The 21,676-nt window shown below is 37.0% G+C and overlaps 1 protein-coding gene across 1 annotated transcript in view; it reads left to right on the plus strand.

The window, feature by feature from the left end:
• The window catches only part of LOC109100313 (protein phosphatase 1 regulatory subunit 37-like), a 90,460-nt gene that overhangs the window by 55,697 nt on the left and 13,087 nt on the right, over positions 1–21,676 (plus strand). Inside the window, exons 4-12 of the mRNA XM_042743103.1 lie at positions 1,624–1,843; positions 3,429–3,598; positions 3,973–4,162; positions 4,604–4,719; positions 5,639–5,786; positions 9,618–9,773; positions 9,896–10,008; positions 13,495–13,636; positions 13,763–13,929. Coding sequence (XP_042599037.1) covers positions 1,624–1,843; positions 3,429–3,598; positions 3,973–4,162; positions 4,604–4,719; positions 5,639–5,786; positions 9,618–9,773; positions 9,896–10,008; positions 13,495–13,636; positions 13,763–13,929 — 1,422 coding nt within the window. The remainder of the gene's footprint in view (positions 1–1,623; positions 1,844–3,428; positions 3,599–3,972; positions 4,163–4,603; positions 4,720–5,638; positions 5,787–9,617; positions 9,774–9,895; positions 10,009–13,494; positions 13,637–13,762; positions 13,930–21,676) is intronic.

A 21,676-nucleotide genomic window follows, 5' to 3' on the forward strand; every position in this document is an offset into this window, starting at 1 on the left:
GTGAAATAACTGTCCTCCCCCCAATACGAAGTGGAGTTTCAAAATCTCTCACATCTAAACACCGTAGAGTATAAATAACTTTCCCACTTTTAATCTTTAATGTCCACCGCACCCTCTAGACTGTGAGGATTTGCAGTGATTTCTTTCTTTACTGCATGAAATAGGCATGTTTATTTCCTCGCCAGCCGTCTGGAGATGCAACGCTGCAGTCACCATCCATGTAGCCAATCATGTTGTTTTTGAGGCTAGTTATTTATCATTTTCTATGACAAGCACCAAATTGTTCTATTAAATGTCTTTTTTTTCGGCTCTGGTGCTGATGAAGAGGCAGGGAGACAGCATAACAATTTTAAAACTAAAAAAATTGTGTACATTTTCATTTTGTTAATGATAAATTAAGTTATTAATTTTGTCTATGCTCTTTCTAGACACTGCAGGTTTAATTGCTAATTGTTAACTGGGAATGAATATATTTGCATATTAATTAGATCCCAATTTACATTTTTAATTTGCTGCCTTCAAAGGGTGTGAGATAAAAGGTCGTGTTATTTTAAATAATTTATCCTTTATTGCAGAAAAGATGCTGAAAGGAAAATGTGCGGCTGATTTTAATCCCTGAGAGCTTTTACTGTATAAAATGTTTCCAAATAATTTTTTCAACTAATTAAATGAGGAAAAAAGGAGAAATATATGCTCTCAAACAGTTGCTAATACAAAGCCACCCAGACTGCAGAGCGCTGGAGTGGGTCTCCAGGAGTCTTTGAGTGAAGAATTGGAAATGCACTTGAGATGCCGTCTGTGGAAGTCAAGTTTATAAGCTGTGTCCCGTTCTGCCTGGAGGAAGCAAAGCTCTTTTTATCACTTCATTTTGTCCTCTCCCTCCTGACACATCAATGCATTTTGTACTTTGTCATTTCATTTTCCTCAATACACAGCACAGAACATTGCTTAGCAGCGAAGGGCTTCAGAAGTTTCCACATTTATTAAGATGGAAAACATCAAACAAAGAAAGAGAGGTACAAAAGCATGGCCTTAAGTCAGCCTTGTCAAGACTTTTCTTTCGGAATAATATTAAACTGTGAGAGTATTCGTTCGCACATTGCGTTGCTTAATTTGTTTTGCTCTAAACACAAAATCCCATATGACGTCCTGTTCGTGTTTACAGCAGGTTGACTGAGGGACTTCATCAGTCCGTTGCCTGATAGATGCTAACTGCCATCTGCTAGCTACAGTCTAGTGGCTAGATTGCCAGATTGAGCTCAAATGATCTGCGCTGTGACGTACTTGAAATCAGCATAAACTGTTTGGTGTCACTTTCAAACGTTGATGGTTACATTTAGTTTGAGGTATATTAGTGACTGTATACAATTACAAGATTCACAAAATACATTGTAATACTGTACCTATCACTCAGTGCTTTCATATTATATGCAATAAAGTGAACTCTGTGATATAAAGAATTGGGACCTAAATGTAATTTTTAATTAGAGACCATTGCAATGAGCATTTTGAAACTTTTATGTCCTTTTAAACAACTTGAAAAATGACTTATTTTACTCAATTCAATATTGGCGAAGTACAGAAATCTTTTGATTTTGATATGTATTTCTCTTTTTCACACAGCAAATTACTTGTGTTACTGACAGAGCCAGGTGTTTTGACCTGTCAGGTAAGTTCAGTAATTCACTATTTATTATTTTTGCTATCCCCCTTGAGCAGTGTTATTGGTTTTTCAAAGCTAAACACCACCAGAAAAATCCCCCAACGCTATCATTTCACCTGAGACGCTCATCCCTTCATCCGTCCAGGTATTCCAGCTTTATTCATCTCTCTCCATCAGCACGTATTTGGCATTACTAGTCTGACCTGCTGTAAACGCACTACTGCACAATCCTAAAACAAACAGAAAATCTTTCAAATTCATAGACACAACTCTGGGAGGAGATGCACACCAACCGTGACAACATAATGGAAGGTTCAAACATGCATTTTAGCAATCAGATGTTTTGTTTATCTTTCCTTCAGTTGTAAAACTAGGGTAATTTGCCCTTTTGTGCTGCGCTAAAATGTGGAATCACGTATAAGTATATTTGTTTTAAGAATCTATGGAAATTATGGGGCCATAAGAACATGTAGCCATAACTGGTTTCATTCACTCAGAATTGTAAACAAAACTCAAGAAATTTAAAACACTGCCCCCAAAACATTTCCTTTTATATGGAACAAGATATGGAAGAAATTAGCATTCACACACAGTGACTTTGTCGCAACCAATAGTTTAAAGTCCCAGATTAATAGTGTTGCCCCAAACTCGCGTCATTGGTTAAGAGAATGTTATTAAAGGTTTAAGAGAATGTTTAACTCTAAATACATTGAAATAAAATAGTGAATGAGTTGAAATTTAGCTTCCCCATGAAAAAAAAAAAAAGTTAATTAAAATTAGGGCTGCAAAACAATTAATCGCGATTAATCACATTCAAAGTGAAAGTTTATGTTTACATAGCTATATGTATACTGTGTACAATAGTACACACACAGTACAAACCAAAATTTATAAAAAATTAATATTTTTAATGTTTAAGAAAAAAAATATTATATAAACATAAACTTTTATTTTGAATGCGATTAATTGTGATTAATCATCTTGCAGCCCTAATTAAAATATACAAAGCAACTGGCTTGGCAAGAAGATGAACACTGCAAGAATATTACATAATAATATTCATAATGAAGTCCTCTAGGTAATTTTGACTGCATTGGAGAAGTGAAATGTAAAATGAAGGCAGTTTTGCTTGAATAAAAATGCAGAGGATGAGTCCTATTGCACAAGATGGTGATTTTGTATGATGTGATTTGTATGGAAACATATGAAAAAGAACGCAGGGAAAAAATAAGCATGTAGGTCCATTAAAAACATCAAAATCAGAGTACAAAAATGAACGAGACTGTACGAATTTGTACAAATTAGTCAAAATTCGCCAAAACGTATAATAGTTAGGAACTCCCACAAGAACGTGTTGACCAATTTCAGTTACTGAAATATAGCTTTATCATGGATGACGGCGAATATGAGAAAACATCTTTCTGCTGAATATTGTGATTGACCAATCAGAATCACATATTTTAGAGTCCTGTTATAATTTTGCCTATTGTTCTATTGTAGCCCAAAACAGATTTGTTACGTCTCTGATTTTTATATTTACAGTATATATTTTAAACAGTTATGTTAGTATGTGTATTTTAAGCTGCTTAGCAGTAGCATTCCCGTTATCCCTGAAGTGTGGTTTAAGCAAACCGCATGTACTTTTAGAGCTACCACGCTTTGATAAGATCAGAACTTTGACGAGCCTGTTAATTGAAATGTACATGCAGATGCTGAAGGGCACTAGTTTGGGATTAAACTGCTGTCCCTTTGATGACTGAAACAGTGGTTATTGATACCAGCAGAAGTGAGCTTAAAGTGCGGGTCAGCATGTTCTGGCTTCCTGCGCCCTGTCACACACTGATGCCATCTAACTCCAAGTCTCAGTGTCATTATCTGCACATGGCAGAGGGAATTAGAAAAATGGGATTTCTGATCCCCCCTTCCTATGGTACAGTTAAGTGATTATTGTTAAAAAAAAAAAAATTACAAATCAAAATACTAATAAATAATAAACTACCAAACCCCCAACATGCAGCTCTGAGCGATCTGGCTTCTCCCCGACCAGCAAGATAAGAGTTTATGAGGGGAAGGGGGCCTTTGCAACGCGTGTCTAATATAGACGGACTGCTGTGGCCATCAAAGTATTTCTCAGGGCTTTGTTTAAAAGTCATCTGTTCCTGCATAATCAGAAGCTCTTTGATTGTCTCCTTCACTGAAGGGAGGGGATCAGACATGATCGTGTTATGTGTGTTAGTGTCTAATATGCCTCACTATGGAGGGGCAGAGATTGTGTAGTGTAGGTCTTGGTTTGGTGTTAGTTTATCCAGAAATTTGTCACAGCAAATGTGCTTGGTAGAGAGAGGGTCAGCCAAAGTGTAAATAGTGGTATCTCCATTTTGATTGCTTTTCCAGGTGAGCGGTTAGATTATTGCTCCTGCGAATCTCTTGAAGAGATCCTGAAATCAGTGCAGTTTGATTTTATCAGTCTGCAGGGGGCTGAGCTTGAGGAAAATGTAAGTATATGAACATTTGCATTTAAGGCTGTTTTCAAACTTGGTTCAATTGCTGAGTCACATGTCAATTTTCAAATTGTGCTTATTTTTGGTAAAGTTTTAGGAACTGCAGTACAATTGCGTACTACCACCTTGACAAAAAATAAATATATACATAAAATAGGATAATAACAATAAATATATTATTGAATTATATTTTATTTAATATACTGTATATTTACAATAGCAATGCAAGTAATGACTTGGTTCGATGATTCCAATGGACTGTTTCCCTTTATTTTTGTTCTCAAAATAGTTGTGTAAACCTATAGTGAATGGAAACAAATAAATAAAAATAGAAAAATGCCTTCATGCTCGTGTCCGCTCCTAAAACTCCATACAAAAATATTTATTTTTAATGTCAGGGTTTTGTTTACTTGTACTGATTTATTTTCTCTCATAGGAGCATCTTCTTTGCTAGATATGTTTTTGTACTACGAGTCAGCTACACACCTCGATGTGTCCTCGAACTCAGGCATGGGATTCTCAGGTTGGCTGTCACTGTCACACCTCCTCCGGCAGGTAAGATTTGAATATTTCCACACTGCACATGAAATCATACTGCCCAATGAGTCGTGAAATAAATATTTCAGTTAGGCCTATAATAGTGTAGAGATGATTCTTATAGTCAAGTAAAGAATGCTGTACATGTAAATGGATTCGGACGGTCACGTTGTGATTCATTCATGAACAAAGCAAACTAAACATTTAAGCCATGTAAATATGGTTTGTATCTCGAATGCATTTTAAGCAGATTCAGCTTAAAAAATCTTATATTCTTTAAATTACTGCACAATGTCTTGGCAACTTGACATTTTATCTTAAAAGTAAATGAATTCAACTAAAAAATCTATGCAAGCAGCTTCTTCATTTTTTAAGTTCTATAACACGCCTCATGTGTCATCAAGTGTAAACCAATACCTCACAGTGGTATTTAGATTGAATTGGAAGCAATGAATTACCATGCATCAAAGATGAAAATGTCCGCACTGCTGAATGAAGCCACATTCACACTTTGATTTTAATGAACATCATTATAGTCCTCATAAAACTCCTGACAATATGTGTTCATTTAGCAACAGCTCTAGATGAAAGACCGCATCACCTCATGGTGATGAGTACTTCAATGGTAAAAACCAAAGGCACGCTCTCAGGCAGTATTACACGAGATCAATCAAAATCTTCCAAGAAAGAGAGACAAGAAAAAATCTGGACACTTTTGAAGTGGTGGACTAAAGGATGAAACTCCGGAATGGCCTGCAGATCTTTGGGAACCTCCCGTCAGAATTGTTTGCCGGTTTTGACATTTCTGCTTCTGTAGACAGGGTGGGTTTTTGATGAGAGAGGGTGAGACAGAGAGGCCAGTCCGTAGCGAGGGCAAAACCAGGCCTCTGAGTCTCTGTGTCTCTCTCTCTGATGGTTTGCTGTCTGGTCTCTTCAGAGTGGATGCCTGTGGAGGCTGGATGCTTGCAACATGCCTATGGTGGACTACGCCGCACAGGCCTTGTCAAAAGCCCTTCTCACCAGCAGGCTGACAGTGCTACACCTTGAAAACACCTGTCTGAGCGGCAAACCTCTCTTCACACTTGGTATGCCCAGCACACACCTTCCACTTGAAGTGCATGCGATCTAAGAATGGAAGAAAGTTTGGGTGCTAGCGGCCTAAGAATATGACCCTGTGCTGTGAAATGCAAATGATGCAAACAGGTGCATTGTGGGAAATAGGGTCAACTGTATTAAAGAAACATTCAGTGGAAAATACAGTGAATGGGTGCTATCAGAATAAGAATTGTGACAATCAGACAAACGACTGATAAAAACATCACAATAATCCACAGTACCTGTAATCCACACAACTCCAGTCCATCAATTAGTTTTGTGAAAAGCTGTATTTGTTGTTATAATTATGCATAATTCATAATAATACTTTCTCCATTTAAAAATTCCATCCACTGTTGTCCTCTTATGTATTATATATTGTCATAGTTGTTTGGAACTGTCTTGGACTTGGATTGCATAAAAGTAATATTATGGATTATTGACTTGCATTTTAGCTACAAACACAGCTCTTCACAAGATGTTAAAGGGCTCAAATGATGCTGCAAAAAAAAAAAAGAACATTATCTTGTGTATTTGGTGTAATGCAATGTGTTTATGCGGTTTAAGGTTTAAAAAAAAAACATTATTTTCCATTATTGTACATTATAGTTTCTCCTCTGTGCCCCGCCTTCTGAAACGTGTCAATTTTTATAAAGCTCATCGGTCTGAAAAGCGAGGTGTGCTCTGATTGGCCAGCTAATCAGTGTGTTGTGATTGGCTGAATGCGTGTGATGAAAATGTTACGCCTCTTAACATACTATGCCATCTCCCAGCAGCACGAGACTCAGTCCAGCTGCTCTGCTCGTGCACATCCCATCATCGCTTTCTTCTAGCAGTTCAGTCAATGTACTGTTAGGAGTAACTGAATAACTCGGGATATTGGTTTATTTCGCGTCGGGGTGTAAGGCACGTTTATAAACTGAATAACTTAAGGTATTTGTGGATTAGTGCGTACTGGAGACGCGAACCGTTTGAAACGATTTATTTGGTGAACTGGTTCGACCGGTTCACTAAGAAGATCCGGTTAAATATAAAGATTCATTCGCGATCCGAACATCACTAGACGTGCAAAACAAAACAAATAAACCCATTACAAACGAGGCATTTGTTGCATCCAGTGGGGACATAATTACTGATTATAATGACTTATACTGTCTTTTACGCGTTGCATTGCGTATCGTGCTGCGTAAACATAAAATCATGTCTGCATTTGTGATCTGAGAAACAACAAACAACAAGCCTACTCTACTGCTCAAAACTCGTTTTTGAATCATCATTGATTAATTATTTAAATATAAAAACCGTAACGTTACCTACAGGTTGCGAGTCAGAAGCGCCAGACTGTCCTTGCAAAGTTTGAACTGCCCAACTTTATAGAAACAGCCGTTGTGCCACAGACGCATTGCAGGCTGCTGATTCAGGAAACCGTGCGCATCCTCCATAAAATGCGCAGCACACATCTGAATATTTAGGTTGGACTGTTCTGGAACAGTGTTTAAATACAACTTTACCACTGATTTCTAGTAATGTCCTCTTTTGGAAGGCCAAAGTTTCACTTCAACTAAACACATAGCGAGCATAAACGTTACGCCTTCTTTCTTTGCATGATTTGGGTGGTGTTATGCAAATCTTCCCACATAGTGACGTAGAGATGTAGAAGGAGCCTGGTTGACCCTTAACTTTTATAATGAATATCTCTTTGGATTTGAGACTTTAGTCTTTGCAACTTTACAGATCTTCTTTGTGCACCAAGAGCTTGTAACACTCCAAAGAGAAAGGAAAAATCGCATGAAATCGCATCATATGACCCTTCAATTGATGGACTGGAGTGGTCTGGATTACATGTTGATTATTGTGCTGTTTTTATCAGCTGTTTGGACTCTCATTCTGAAGGCACCCATTCGCTGCAGAGGATTCATTGGTGAGCAAGTGATGTAATGCTAAATTTCTCCAGATCTGTTCTGATGAAGAAACAAATGTATCGACAGCTTAAATGGTATGATGGTGAGTAAATTTGCTCTGCATTAATGTGGGCTAAATAATGAAAAAATACAGCAAAGTGCATCTGTGCTAGACTCATTAGGATGGTGAGGTTTTTTTTGTTTATTTTTATTTTTTGTGACATTTGGCTTGGTGTCAGTCTAGCAAGTGCTGCGCAAAATTTCCCGCTGCATAAGTACATTTACTCCAGGCGGAGTTTTGAATCCTTTAATGATATCATGACAGCACAACATACCATCCCAAAGGGTGCGTTATCTTGAAAAATCACACCTAATGTTCACAAAGATTTTTTTTAACAATGCAGAAAGTGCTAATATCGGTCTACAAGTTGCTCTCGTGTGAATACTGCAATATGTCAGTACTAAAGTACAGATAGCATGTGTTTAAAATGAGCGTTCTCCATGAGCGGCCCTGGCCAGCAGGAACAGATGAAGCAGGACAAGGGGAGGAGTGGCAGATTTTGGCCCAGTGACCCTAACAGCTAGACTGGGCTTGGATTAGATGTCGTAATCTTCTTCCTGTCACTTTACACATTGCTGCACCGATCCATTCAGGACACTTCGGCCAGCTCACTGTGAGATGGAGTCTCTCCCATGGTACTGTAGAGCTAGCCTCCTAAAAAGGACACAGGACCACAGCCACAGCTTTTATAGAGATGGGCCGGCCCTTCAACCCTGTGCAAAACATTGTCATTAGGACATGTATTATTAAAACATGTAAAACTTTTGGAATCCTGTATCTGGCTTAGTGATCCCACAAAATAATTGCAGTAGTTACCATGTGTAGTTAAAGATAATATTAAAACACATTAATATATACTTCTTGTATATTTCATTAATAGTTTTATTATATTTTATTGTTTTTAATTGAATGCAGTTTTTTTTTTTTATCTAATTTTGTGTAAAAATCTCTCTCAAAAAAAATGTGGATCTCATAACTTTCAATTTATTCATCACACTGGTCAAGTGCATTGCTTTGCAGGATACAGTGGTCTATGCGCTAAGCTTATCATACTGCTCTTTTTGTTCATCAGGGTATTCTATGCATAGAAAGAGTTTATTGCCACTGCTGAATCATCATGCTAATATCTCAATGGAAATGGGAGCCCCAGAAATGAATGGGTAAAAGAAAGAGAGCGCATGAAATGTTGTAGACAATTAACAGAACCCAAGTAAAATGACCTTAAATGAGACTGAGGAGTGGAGTGGCACATCCTGTGTCTCCATGACTCTGTCTCTTTAAGCAGCATGTGGATCCATTTGATATTTTGGGGCCACTCGGCCGCCCCCCTCATTCTTCCCAGCGGGACGCCCAGCTTCTGATCATTGCTATCGATCGGTGGGGCCCTGATTGCGGGACTCGCTGACTCGCACAGTGGAGTCCCTCCAATCAATTCAACGATCCCCCTATTTGGTTCCTACTGTGTATGATGACAATGTTGGCATTCCGCATGCAACCAAAAGGGTCTGATCAAATCTGCCGCATTGATTTGGACAGACAGCTCTGTGAGGCCACAGACAAAAAGCCCATGAAAGCTTCTCTGGCCCTAAAAGGGACATGTAATGATGTTGACGATTAAAATGATGACCATGATAATCACAGCGATGTAAATAAAAATGATAATGGAGTTAGTCCTACACAACCTTAAAGCTTTCAATGAGCCTTTGTTGTCATTTGGAAGAACTGCTGTGGGCATTTAATTTTTTTTTTTTTTTTTTTTTTTTTTACAGATTGTCTTGCATGACATCTTTTGTTGTTGCACATTTGGACAAGGACAAAGCGCCATGCTTATTGAAGATTTTTCTCAATTCTCGCCCTAGTCGGTGCTCTGAAAAGGAACGTCACTTTGCAGGAGCTTTACCTCTCTGAAAACAACCTCAACGCCTACCAGGACTCCATGCAACTTGGCGACCTCCTCAAATACAACAGCACTCTTAAAACCTTGGACCTGGGCAACAACACCATGTCTGACTCAGGTATGCCTGTTTTGTTTGAGGACGTATTGTGGCGCCTCCAATAGCACGGTTGAAAAGGTTTTTGTGGTTAAAATGTACAATTTGTTTCAGCTCTTGTGTAGTCATCTCTCTTTGTTCCACAGGTTTGGAGGAGATTTGTGATGCTTTGAGCTTTCAGAAGACTGGTTTGAGAACGCTGATACTGAGTAACAATCACATCACTCATCTTGGCATGAGCCATCTACAGAAAGTTCTGGTGAGATTTTCTCTCGGGCGAGATAATAGAGATATGTGCAGTTTAATCATTACAACAGCACTTCTAGACTTAAGAAGTGTGATTAAAAAAGCAGAGGAAGTTAAAAAAGTAACACATCTGGAAGATTGTGCATCAGTAATTTGCTGAAACTGCTTTTCACACCGTGTTTTATTTTAAGGAAAAGGTTCCCCCAAATATGAAAGTTCTGTCATCATTTACACCCTCTCATGTTGTTCCAAACCTGTATGACTTTTCTGTCTTCTGTGCAACAGAAAAGGAGAAATTTGGAAGAAATTCAAAATCTATGCAATTACAGTGAATGGAGACTGGAGATTTCAAGCTTTAAAAAAAGAAGCAAAAGCACCATATCAGCATCATAAAATGTATTTATATGACTAGCTATTTGTGACTTACAGATGGAAATGTATATTTTTATTCACTGATAAACTTGTTTACTATTGTGAGTGGATCACAAAGCCAGCAAACTAATCAGTTTGATTGATGCACACTGGGTTTGTGAATGGGATCAACCGATTCCTTGAAAAGATCTGATTTGAAAGAACGATTCATTCATGAATGGGTGTCAGGATTTTCACTGAACAACAAATACATTTCTCTCAGTTTCTTACAATAAGCTATCGCATGGCTTCAGAAAACTCGACAGCCCTGTTCCTGATTTACTAACATAACATGGAAAAGAGTGGGATGTTCACTTGAAAGTTCACCATTTGTGTTCCTGGGAAGTTTCATTTTATGAGTGGGTCTGTTCCTGTAGAATAAACTGCAGGTTGCACGTAGTAGTAAATGCAATGATTTTCACTCGGTTTCAGTTATTTATTCATTCCTATTTTATCTGAGTGTGGCTTTGATTAAAGATGAACAGTGACACTGCATGTGGCCCCTGCTTGGCTTTGGAGAGGAAGTACCCAAACCGTCAACACGACAGCTACTGGATATATCTCTTTTTTTGTGGTCTACAGCAGAGTTTGACACACAAAGAGAAAAGAGAAGAGAACAAAAGGAAATGGCTTGTCTCATCCTCACTGGAAAGCTCATCTCTAATCCTTAATAATATCTATTCCTCTTCAGCAGCTCTGATTGTCAGAATAAACTGTACCTTTCTGTCATCTGAATGGCGATTCAAATCAAAAGCTACAAATTAAAGGCCTGCTTTCTCTTCTCTCGGCCTTTGGCGTGTTCACAGAGAATTCATTCAGGCCAAAAATAAAGCCTGCTCATTCCATTTTGCCTGTACCAAATGGGAACAGTTTGATTAAATAATAGATATGTGTTTAGAGGGCTTTTTCATGTGGTCTGTCATTAAGAAGGATAAGTAGACATCCATGCGGCCATAATGAATATAATTAGTCCAATGGCTGGTCGTGTCGAATATGACACAGGAAGGGTTGTTATTAACCTTTCTTTTTTTTTTTTTTTTTTCGTGGGGTTTCTTTAAAGGCAGAAGAAGAGAGAGAGTGAATAAATGGGTTATTTGGGCAGACACGCAACTCTCTGATGTCAGCAGAACATAATTAAATCACAATGTTATCCATATTTTTCAGCGGATCCTTGTCTGACCAATTGGAAATAGGATGACTAAAGTTGTCAACCATAGGCTGTTGGAATGACGCTATACTTCAGTTAAATTGATACGTTTATTATATTAACAATAGTTTGCAATGTTTGTAGTAAAATTATCAGACTTTATTTATTTCATTATTTTTTTCAGCCTCACTTAAAAACTTTTTTTTTTTTAATTATTATTAATAACAATAATAGCAGCAGCAATTAATAATAATTATTATTATAATTGCTTTTGTTCCTTTGATTTTAATAAAAGTACATTTTATATATTTATTTTTAAAGAGACAGTGTTATCATTTACTCACCTCAGTCCAAACCTATATTCAGACTCTCTTCTGCAAATCACAAAAGAAGATATTCTGTAGAATATTGGGAACCAAACAAACTTTCATTATATAGGAAAAAACACCATGACATTTCTCAGAATATCTTCTGGTAAAAATAAAATAAAATAAATTTTACAGTATTAACTAGTTACCATATCAACATTATAAAGAGAAAGAAAAAGTGCACAAAAATTTAAAAGTCTTTTGAAGATATCGCTGAGCATTTATTTTACCATAGTAAAATTACATTTCTGGCTTAAGTAAGTTTTTATTATTCATTTAAAATGAGACAACTCTGCTATTATTTTAATCTCCAATCTGTTATTTTTCAGTTTAGATAACTATAACTAGCAGAAAACACTAACCAGTTTTAAATTCCAGTTGCGCAGATGGGGCACGTTGTAACATTGTGAAAGAACGTTATTCATAACATATTCAACACATATTCATATTGTTGAACTATGCTATTCTATGACATTAGTGATTTAATTTACACTATTTACTTTAATGAATTTTAATGAGAAATGATGAGAAACAGGTGAATAAAGACTGACAGTGAATGTTTAATATCCAGAAATGTAAAGCATTTTGGCCTGTTTTTGTGGGCCGCCCCAAGCCTGGTTACAATGTGTTCATTGTCAAACTCCAAAGTCAGATTATTTTTAATTATTAAAAAATGCCATTATTTTATTTGAAAAAAATAAATAAAAAAAAAAAAAAAATAATATATATATATATATATATATATATATATATATATATATATATATATATATATATATATATATATATATATATATATAATTTTTTTATTTTATTGACAAAATAATTCAATTTGTGTTGTATATTTTTTTCATGAGATCAACATTTTAAGCTTTCATACAATCATATTACAACGTGCCCCTCAGATGTTACAATGTACCCCACCTACGGGGCATGTTGTCTCATTTCACTTCCATTTTTGAAAGTAAATAAAGAAAAACGTATACACTGTAATTATGAAACAAAGAGAAATTTTTGTACTAGACAAGTGTGAAATTATTGTGGATAAAAAAATATATTCTGAACCCCACGTGGATTTACACAAACTGAGAAAGTCAAAAAGTGTTACATTGTGCCCCGCTTTCCCCTATATGTGTGGGTGTTTACATGCTTGAGTGTTGTAACAGTGACGCAAATGAACTGTGAGTTGATCTCTGAGCTTGTTTTTTTAGCTGTCTGTGGTTTTTCATTTAAAGCAGGAGACTAAGTGAGAATAATGAGTGTAGCGTGTTGGCATGGTGTACGTTCTGTTATGCAACATGGCTTTTCCCTCATGTGCTCCGCTATCTCCTGCTTTATGTGACTGCTAATCGTGCTTCATAAATGACGCGGCTAATATGCTCTTGAGAGCCAATCTATTGCCACGGCGCAGCATGTGACACTTAAAGCTCTCAAAGTGACACAAATTCACCATCCATAATTGGATTCAAAAACACAGAAAAAGGACACTTTTGAATTACAAAAAGTGATTTAAATACAAGCTCATCAGTGCACGTTATCTTAAACATCCTGTTTTTCTTCTTTTATTTCCCAGCCCCGCTTAAAAACGCTCGAAACATTGAACCTTGGCAAAAACAACCTTGAGAACAGAGGCATTCACACGTTAAAGGAGTCCCTCATGATCAATCGCTCTTTATTGCAACTTGGCCTAGCTTCCACAGGAATAACATGCGAGGGTAGGGTTCGTAATATTGCTTTTCTGCTTCTTTGGCACATCCTCTCCTTCTAAATTTCCTTTTTTACTGGGATGCATTTTTGTTTTATCTTATAACTAAGCCTGTGTTTTCTACTCACCGTGCCAGTTGCTGTGACTTTGGCTGAGATCCTTGCAGAGAGTCCACAGATCCAGCGTTTGGATGTACGGCAGAACCAGGTGCTTGCTGGGGGCCTCATGGCTCTGTCGTTGGCCCTAAAGATCAACCGTTCAGTCATCAGACTGGATCTGGACCAACATCTGAAAGAAGAAAAGGTCAGTTGTCAGCTTTGCCTCATCCTGATTATCTAAATGTTAAGAACAGTAATTTTGCATGCAGATGGTCCTTGGGTCTGCCTGGAAATATATATATATATATTTTTTACTGTAGTTTTCAGGCCTGGAATATCATGGGGGAAATCTTTTTTTAAAAAAATCATGGAAAAATGTTGTGTATATGCATTTTTCTGTCTGTTGGTGTTCTTATTGGAGACACTTTTTTTTGTATTGTGTTTATTGATGTTCCAAAAGTAATAGTCTTTACTTTCTTTACACACCAAATTTAGCGGCTTCATCTTGTCAGCCCAGGTCTGGTGATGGATTTTGCTATCACAATTAATATGCTATCACTCATTATTGCCATAGCATGTTCTAATATTAACCAAGTTTGACTCAAAGCAAGAAGTTCCCGTCAAAGATACAAGATGTTGCTGATCTCTGAGAGCTGCTGCTTCACACTCTGTTGCAAAAACCTTGAAAAAAAAAAAAAAATGATACCGCAACTTAAGAACATGCCAGAACAGAGAAAGTTCACTTGCCATCTGTTTGTCAGGATTTTATCTCCACTATCTTATTTGCATATTAAAGCATTAATTAAAATCATGAAAGGACAGAATGCTCTCTTTAAAAAAAGATTCTAATGCTAGAAACGGATTGTTTTATTTTTTATATCAGTCATTTGCTTGGATTCTGATGTTTTTACCCCGTCAATCAGCTGCACCTCGAAATATATTTTCATCGATAAACGGCCTGAAAACACGCCATCTGTCTTAAATGTGTCATATTTAAGCTCAGCTGAAACAGAGGACGATGTTATTAACATTTCCACCATGATAGATTACAGCAGGGTGGTATTTAACCAATGGAGAATGAGACATTTCACTGTGGCAGTACAAGAAGACACACTGCTGGGATTTGTCTGGGCCAGGCACAACGTGGCAGAACGACTGACGATTGTATTAAAAAGCAAATCTTTCCATCAGAAATCAGTGGGTGGTCAGATCAAGTGTTCTGATTCAGTTTCGTAAAATTCCCTAGGACTGAGAAAAGCGAAATTTTCATTCTTCAAAAGAAAAGCGTATGCGGATGTGTGCGTGGCGCGATTTTACATGCGCATATTTAAACGAGAGGAAGGTGGTAGGGAGGGAATGTAGGTCCTTGGGTCTTTGTTTACAGCATCTGATTTGCCGTGTCTGCTGAAGCCCAAATCTATTTGATCAGTGGCCTGTTTGGTGTTAATTATTAATTATTTACTGATCTAAAATATTCATTGTGGGAGTCTTAGGAAGTTCAGAAATTTGGGACCATGTTATCCATCTCTTTAGTAAGGTGCATGTACTCTTAGTTAAGGTCAGACTTTACACATTCAACAATTTGCATCAAATTCTTCCAAGACCTGAGATTTATACCTTTTGTCTTTTTATTTCACCTAAAAAAAAAATTGTCTTGTCTTTTTGTCAACATTTTGAACATGGAAAAATATATATTGGGGTGATCTATATACATTTAAGACAATGATGTACAACAATAGCATCATATTATTTTCCTTTGCTGTTTGCTCAATGTCACTGTTGTTGTGCATGGCACGGTCAGGTTGCTGTGATGTCTCTCATTAAGGATCATTAGGGATGCAGGTAGGGCTGCAGAGGGGCAGGTGGTCTTGTGGGACAGACTCCAAGTGGAACTAAGAGTTGGTTAGTGTTTGTGGTCGGTCATGGTGTCTGACTCTATGATGGCTGGAGTTGAGTGAGTGAGCAGACAGAGAGCAGGTCCTGCTCATGGGACCTCTGATGAGCTGCTTATGATGAGCTTTACACACACACACACACACACACACACACACACACACACACACACACACACACACACACACACACACACACACACACACACACGCGCGCGCACACTCTTAAAAAGAGCTCAGTTTTTGAACTTACTGATACTTCTGGACATATTTGCATGGCTTCATCCTATTGCACTACATCGCTGTTTTCAATTCAGAATTAAAAACAAAATTGATTTAAAAAATGCTAGTTTATATGCCATTGGTTTTCAGCATAGGTGTATTAATGTATTTATGAAATAAAAAATTAAAAAATACAAAAGATAATAATTTTGTAAAAAAAAAAAAATCTATATACACTACCAGTCAAAAGTTTTGGGTGGGTAAGAATTTTCAATTCAAAATCAAAAACTAAATTTATTTTAAAAATGCTGGTTGGATTAAAAAATGGTTTGTAGTTATTTTCTAATTTATACTTCTTATAACTTAATTTTCAATAATGCTATGCTTTTAATGGGGGTCATCATTTAGTCATAATATGCAAGATCTGTGACATGCATTTTTGGCAATTAAGATTAATAATAAAAAACATTAATACTTAAAATAGTTACTGCAATTGAATATCAGTTCCATAGTTTGTAAAATTATGATGTTCTTTTATTTCAAACATTAAAAACAATTGGGACAAAATTGTGAAAACTATCTATTTTCTTAATTTTGTGTTAAATAGTAGTTTATCAAATATAGATAAATGTATCTAAATATATGATTTGTACCTCTAGGAGCTTGTCTCGTTATTTATTTTTTTTTATTTTTTTTTTGCTCCTATGTCTAATTTCATTTGAATTTGTATTTATGTGTTTTTTTCTGCTTTTATCTCTCCAGTGACTGCAAAAAATATCTTTACAGTTCCGTATGGCCTTATACTTTAATTGGAGAAGTGGAATTTGTGAGTAACCATATTTTAGTGATACTTTCACAGAATCTTCTCCCATCAACTTCACATGGTTGTAGGGCATGAAAACGACAGCCGTATATAGCAAAGCAGTCAAGTGTCATATGTTTATCAAAGCTAAACCAAATCACACTCTTACATCTCTCTGTTTCTTTGCATCTGCTCTCACTGTCATGGAAAAAAATAGCACTTGTCACCAATACCTTGTTGTAGAAGACACTAGACTGTATACTTACTAGACACTGCATTCAACATCATATGAACAAACATGAGGTTGTGAAGTGCAATATGTTGCCCTATTTTGTAAATAAATAGGTCCTACTGTAGGTCACATCTAATTTTCACAACATATATATATATATATAATATTTTGTCAGCTGTACAACATACTGAACGGACTATATCTGCTTCCCACACTACCTTTTTTCATTGTGTTAAATTACATGTGGTGTCTAATTGATGTACCAATCAAAATAACTTTGTGCTGTCCTAAATTCAAAACCCTGTTCGCTGTTTAAACCTGTTCAGATCTTGCAGATAAACTCTTCATAAACTTTTACCCTTGCGCCATTAAAACTTTGAGGTGAAATTGTCTTTGCAGTTTCGAAATAAACCTTCTGTCTCTTTGCATTCACAATCCACACGCAGTCTTGCTCATTTCCTGATGTAGTTTTGGGGGCAAAACAGGCATATTTGCCAGCTGTGTAATTTACTGTGGCACTCATTTGCATATTAAAGCATTAATTAGCCCCTCTGAGCACGAGAGCGGGAATAGTGTAATCATTGGACGTGTAGTCGCCGGGGATGAGTCTGTGTTTGGGTCTGGGGGGAGGCCGAGAGGAGAGCGCGGGAGTCTCTGGGTGCTTGTGTTGACCATGCGGCGCGTGCTTGTCGGCTTTGTGTTTTTTTCTCCTCTCTTTCCCGCCGGAGGGTGGATGAGGAGGTTGCGCTGCTCAGTTTTCCAGCTTTTTCCAGACCCTTTGAAGTGTCACACACGATCTGTCTCCGTGTCATTTTAATGGCTTTACTCTCCTCCGTCAGAACAGTCAGAGGTGCGACCAACAGTTTCACAGGAAGTAGAGGTTGTTGTTGTTGTTTTTTTCCATTCTCTTTTCCATTTGAGGGTGAAAAGGAGGATGAGGGTTGAGGATTGTGGAAGAGCATGTGAAAAACAAACTGACATAAAGGCTTTTTAGAAGTTAGGGCTCCAGCATTTGTGGCATTTGTTTTAAATATTTTTAATAGCTAATTTTTAACAGACATTTTTAGGATTCTTTGATAAATAAAAACTCAAAATAAACAGTATTTATTTGAAATAAAAATCTTTTAGAACATTAGAATTATCTTTACTGTCAGTTTAAGGCTTTCCTTGCTAAATAAAATATTAATTAACATATAATATATGAAATAACTTTCATTTGTACATGGTAGTGTACATATACAGTAAATAAAGGTATTTCTAGCAAAATATATATATTGATTGTCTGATTGTCAAAAAGGCCTTATTGTTGAGCCCTGACTTAACCACATAAAGGAACATTTCAGTGAAAAATAAAAACTGTCATTTACAAAATTGTTGTTGTTCCAAACTCGTATGAATTTTTCCTGTGTGAGATAACATTTCTGAGAGAGGGGAATTGACACAAGGGTGAGTAAATAACAACAGAATGTTTATTTTAGGGTGAACTGTCCTTTAAATTTCTATACTAATGCATATGGTCGCCAATATATGTCTCTATATAGACAGGTGCAGTAAATGTCCAGTAAAGTGTGAGAAGCCTTTGCTTCAGTGGTTCTTTGTTGAGCTGTCTCAGAAGCCTTTGCCTGAAACACGTTGGCTCATATTTTGATGGGACTGGATGCTATCTTTTCCCTCTACTCCACTAGAAATGGCCCATTGGATGAGTTGGTCCATCAGAATTTCAGAATCTCCCTCTGGGCATGTCCTCCAACTCCATGCTCAAGCGCCCTGAGTCACCAGTCACCCACAGTGAAGGCTCATCTGAATATCATGAAACCTGTGAGTCACTGCCTTTATCAGAGGGCTTCAGTCAGAAGAATCTTCCTTTCCCTTTCAAATTAACAGGACAGCAGTGGCATGAATATGCATATGAATATGGATGATCTATTAGGTCATCTTTGGAAGTATTGTAAATGTGCAGCGCTTAGCTCTGTATTTTTTATTTACAACATTTTTTTTTTTTTGGCTTGAATGTGTGAGCATTGTAACCAATCACATGAATGAAGAATTTAAATTACTGTTAGACTTGTGACAACCAGTCCTAATGAGCAAGATTAATGGTTTACATGTTTAACCATTTTGTTTTTCGTGCTACTATGAGGGCCAGTATGAAGTGTCTGTATATTGTATATAATGATGTACTTTGTAAAGTCACGTCTTCTGGTTAATATCGCTAAAATATTGTTAATATAACAGTTCAGTAATGAACATTATATACCATAATATTGAGTACCTTACTTTATATTAATTATTGTTAGTTGCTCTGTCCATTTTTGCTCTGTAAATTAGAATTGTTTCAAACGAGAAAAAAAACAAAACCGATGAAATCCTTGAGTGTCTCAGAGCAACACAGCAGTGGCATTTAATGAATCAGTGTTTTTAAACAAATCATTTGAACGAACAGTTCTGTGACTCACAGAAGCATGAGCAGCTGTTGGATCTCTACAGGCAAGACATTTTAGTGCTCTTTAGTTCCTGAATGAGTCAGTGTTTTTGAATGAATCATTTGAATGAACTCACTAAACCTTGAATAGCCTCACAACTGCAAGGAATAAGTTTCGTTCCTGATTGAATAGGTGTTGCTGAACAAATCAGTTGAGTAAATGATACAATGACTCATAATTTGGTCGCTTGTCAATGAATCCAGTTACAAACGATTGATTTCTTGAAAGCCATGGCCAATCAGAAACATTTTAGTCGGTCAAAATTTTTTTTGTTCAGTTCAGTTCTGCATTCTCATGAATTATCTCAAAACAAAGTGCAGATGCGGTGTAAATAAAAGATTCATTGTGCAGTTTGGAGAGCTTCATTGATAATAACAGAACTTTGTGAGATTGCGATGAACTACGATGAATATCTATCTATCTATCTATCTATCTATCTATCTATCTATCTATCTATCTATCTATCTATCTATCTATCTGTCTATCTGTCTGTCTGTCTGTCTGTCTGACCGTCCGTCCATCCATCCATCCATCTATCCATCCATCCATCCATGATAGATGTGCATTAAGGCTAGAGCACTCTTGTTGATTTAATTCTAAAACCGGGCCTGGCCAAACCTTCACAGACAGCACGCGTTCAGAGTGAACCAGTGATTTAATTTCTATCAATTTATGACTGGCTTGAATATATTCCCACAACTGATTGTTCTTTACATGTCTTTGCATTTGGTGGCCGAGAGTCCAAAATGGACACATTTCAAGTGACTGGATTTGGCAACTGGAAAAAAGACAGAAAATTTGTATGAGCATCAGAAAGCATTGTGCACATTTCTGGTTGAAAATGAAAGGCCATGAACAGACACTTAAAATGGGAAGTGTCACCATTAAAATCAGCAGCAAGAGTCAAAACTAGTCCACAGTTTATTAAATGTTGGCAAACTCTTAGTCAATTCAAGTTAGTCAACTCTTATTCTTGACCGTGCTGTATTGACGGCTTCGATGTGGTGCAATAAGGTAGGACATTGTTTTGATACTCACATATATAAAGACTTTTTTGAGAAAGAAATGTCGGTGCATTTTTTCACAATTTGTTTTTCCTGCCCCCCGAATTAATTGTTGCTCATGCCAACTAGTGCAGCGATGCAGAGTCATGAACAATGCCCACCAATACACAACCTGACAAAAATATTTTAATGTGAAATCTGCTAATCAAAATTAATAATAATGATTACAATATCAAGAAAAGTATCCAATTTATGTAGCTCTAGCTCTGAACACTAGCCTTATAGTGCCCTCTTTCTCACTTCATCTTACTCTCTTTTTCTGGCTAATCATCAGAGGTGAAGATGACCTATAAACACTGATAAACAATCAATACATATTTCTTTAATATGCATTTAACCCACCTCTAATGCTTCCAGTGTAAGCTCATTTTGATTATGGATATTTAATTGGTTTATACAGGTTAACTCAGGACGTGTCCCCTAAAAACATTTATCACAAATCAGGTTTGTGCACAGCATGCATAAAGACAGTTCTGACTTATATATCCATACGGTGGGACAGTTGTGTCAATGACAGACCACCATGACTGATGGCAGGATTACAGCAGATCTATCATCTATCTATCTATCTATCTATCTATCTATCTATCTATCTATCTATCTATCTATCTATCTATCTATCTATCTATCTATCTATCTATCTATCTATCTATCTATCTATCTATCTATCTATCTATCTATCTATCTATCATGTTTATAATTTCTGTCTCTATCTGTCTTTCCATCCTATTCGTTCATTCAAGCATTCTATGGTACAATCTACTGTATGTTTGGTTCTGTCTGTCTGTATATCTATATGCATGTGTCTGTGTATTTGAATACCATTTCTGTTTGTCTGTCTGTCTGTCTGTCTGTCTGTCTGTCTGTCTGCCTTGATCTCTGTCTCTGTCTCTTTGTGTTTTTCTTTTGCTGACCACAGGAGCCCTCTGTTTGTCCTCTTGTCCCTGTGACTGGAGTGATGGGGCAGTAGTCAGTATGTTTGCCCACTAAATTCAGGGGCAGGGGTGGGATGGAGTGGGCAGGGCGTTGCCTGTCCCTGTCCCTGTCCTCGTCTCTGTCACACCGGCATGGGCTGCCTGGGCTCCATGGAGGGGAGATAATTGGATTTGTTGTCACCTCCAGTTGCTGCCAGGAGCGGGCGTCTGCTCCGGTTAGCGATGAAGACATCATCGTGACAGGGACCCTGGGAGAGGATCAGCTGCTGTGGTGGGCACCACTATCGATGCTCTAGAACTGCCATGTCCAAGCAGGCAGGCG

Source organism: Cyprinus carpio, chromosome B17 (genome assembly GCF_018340385.1).
Source record: "Cyprinus carpio isolate SPL01 chromosome B17, ASM1834038v1, whole genome shotgun sequence".
Lineage (NCBI taxonomy): Eukaryota > Metazoa > Chordata > Actinopteri > Cypriniformes > Cyprinidae > Cyprinus > Cyprinus carpio.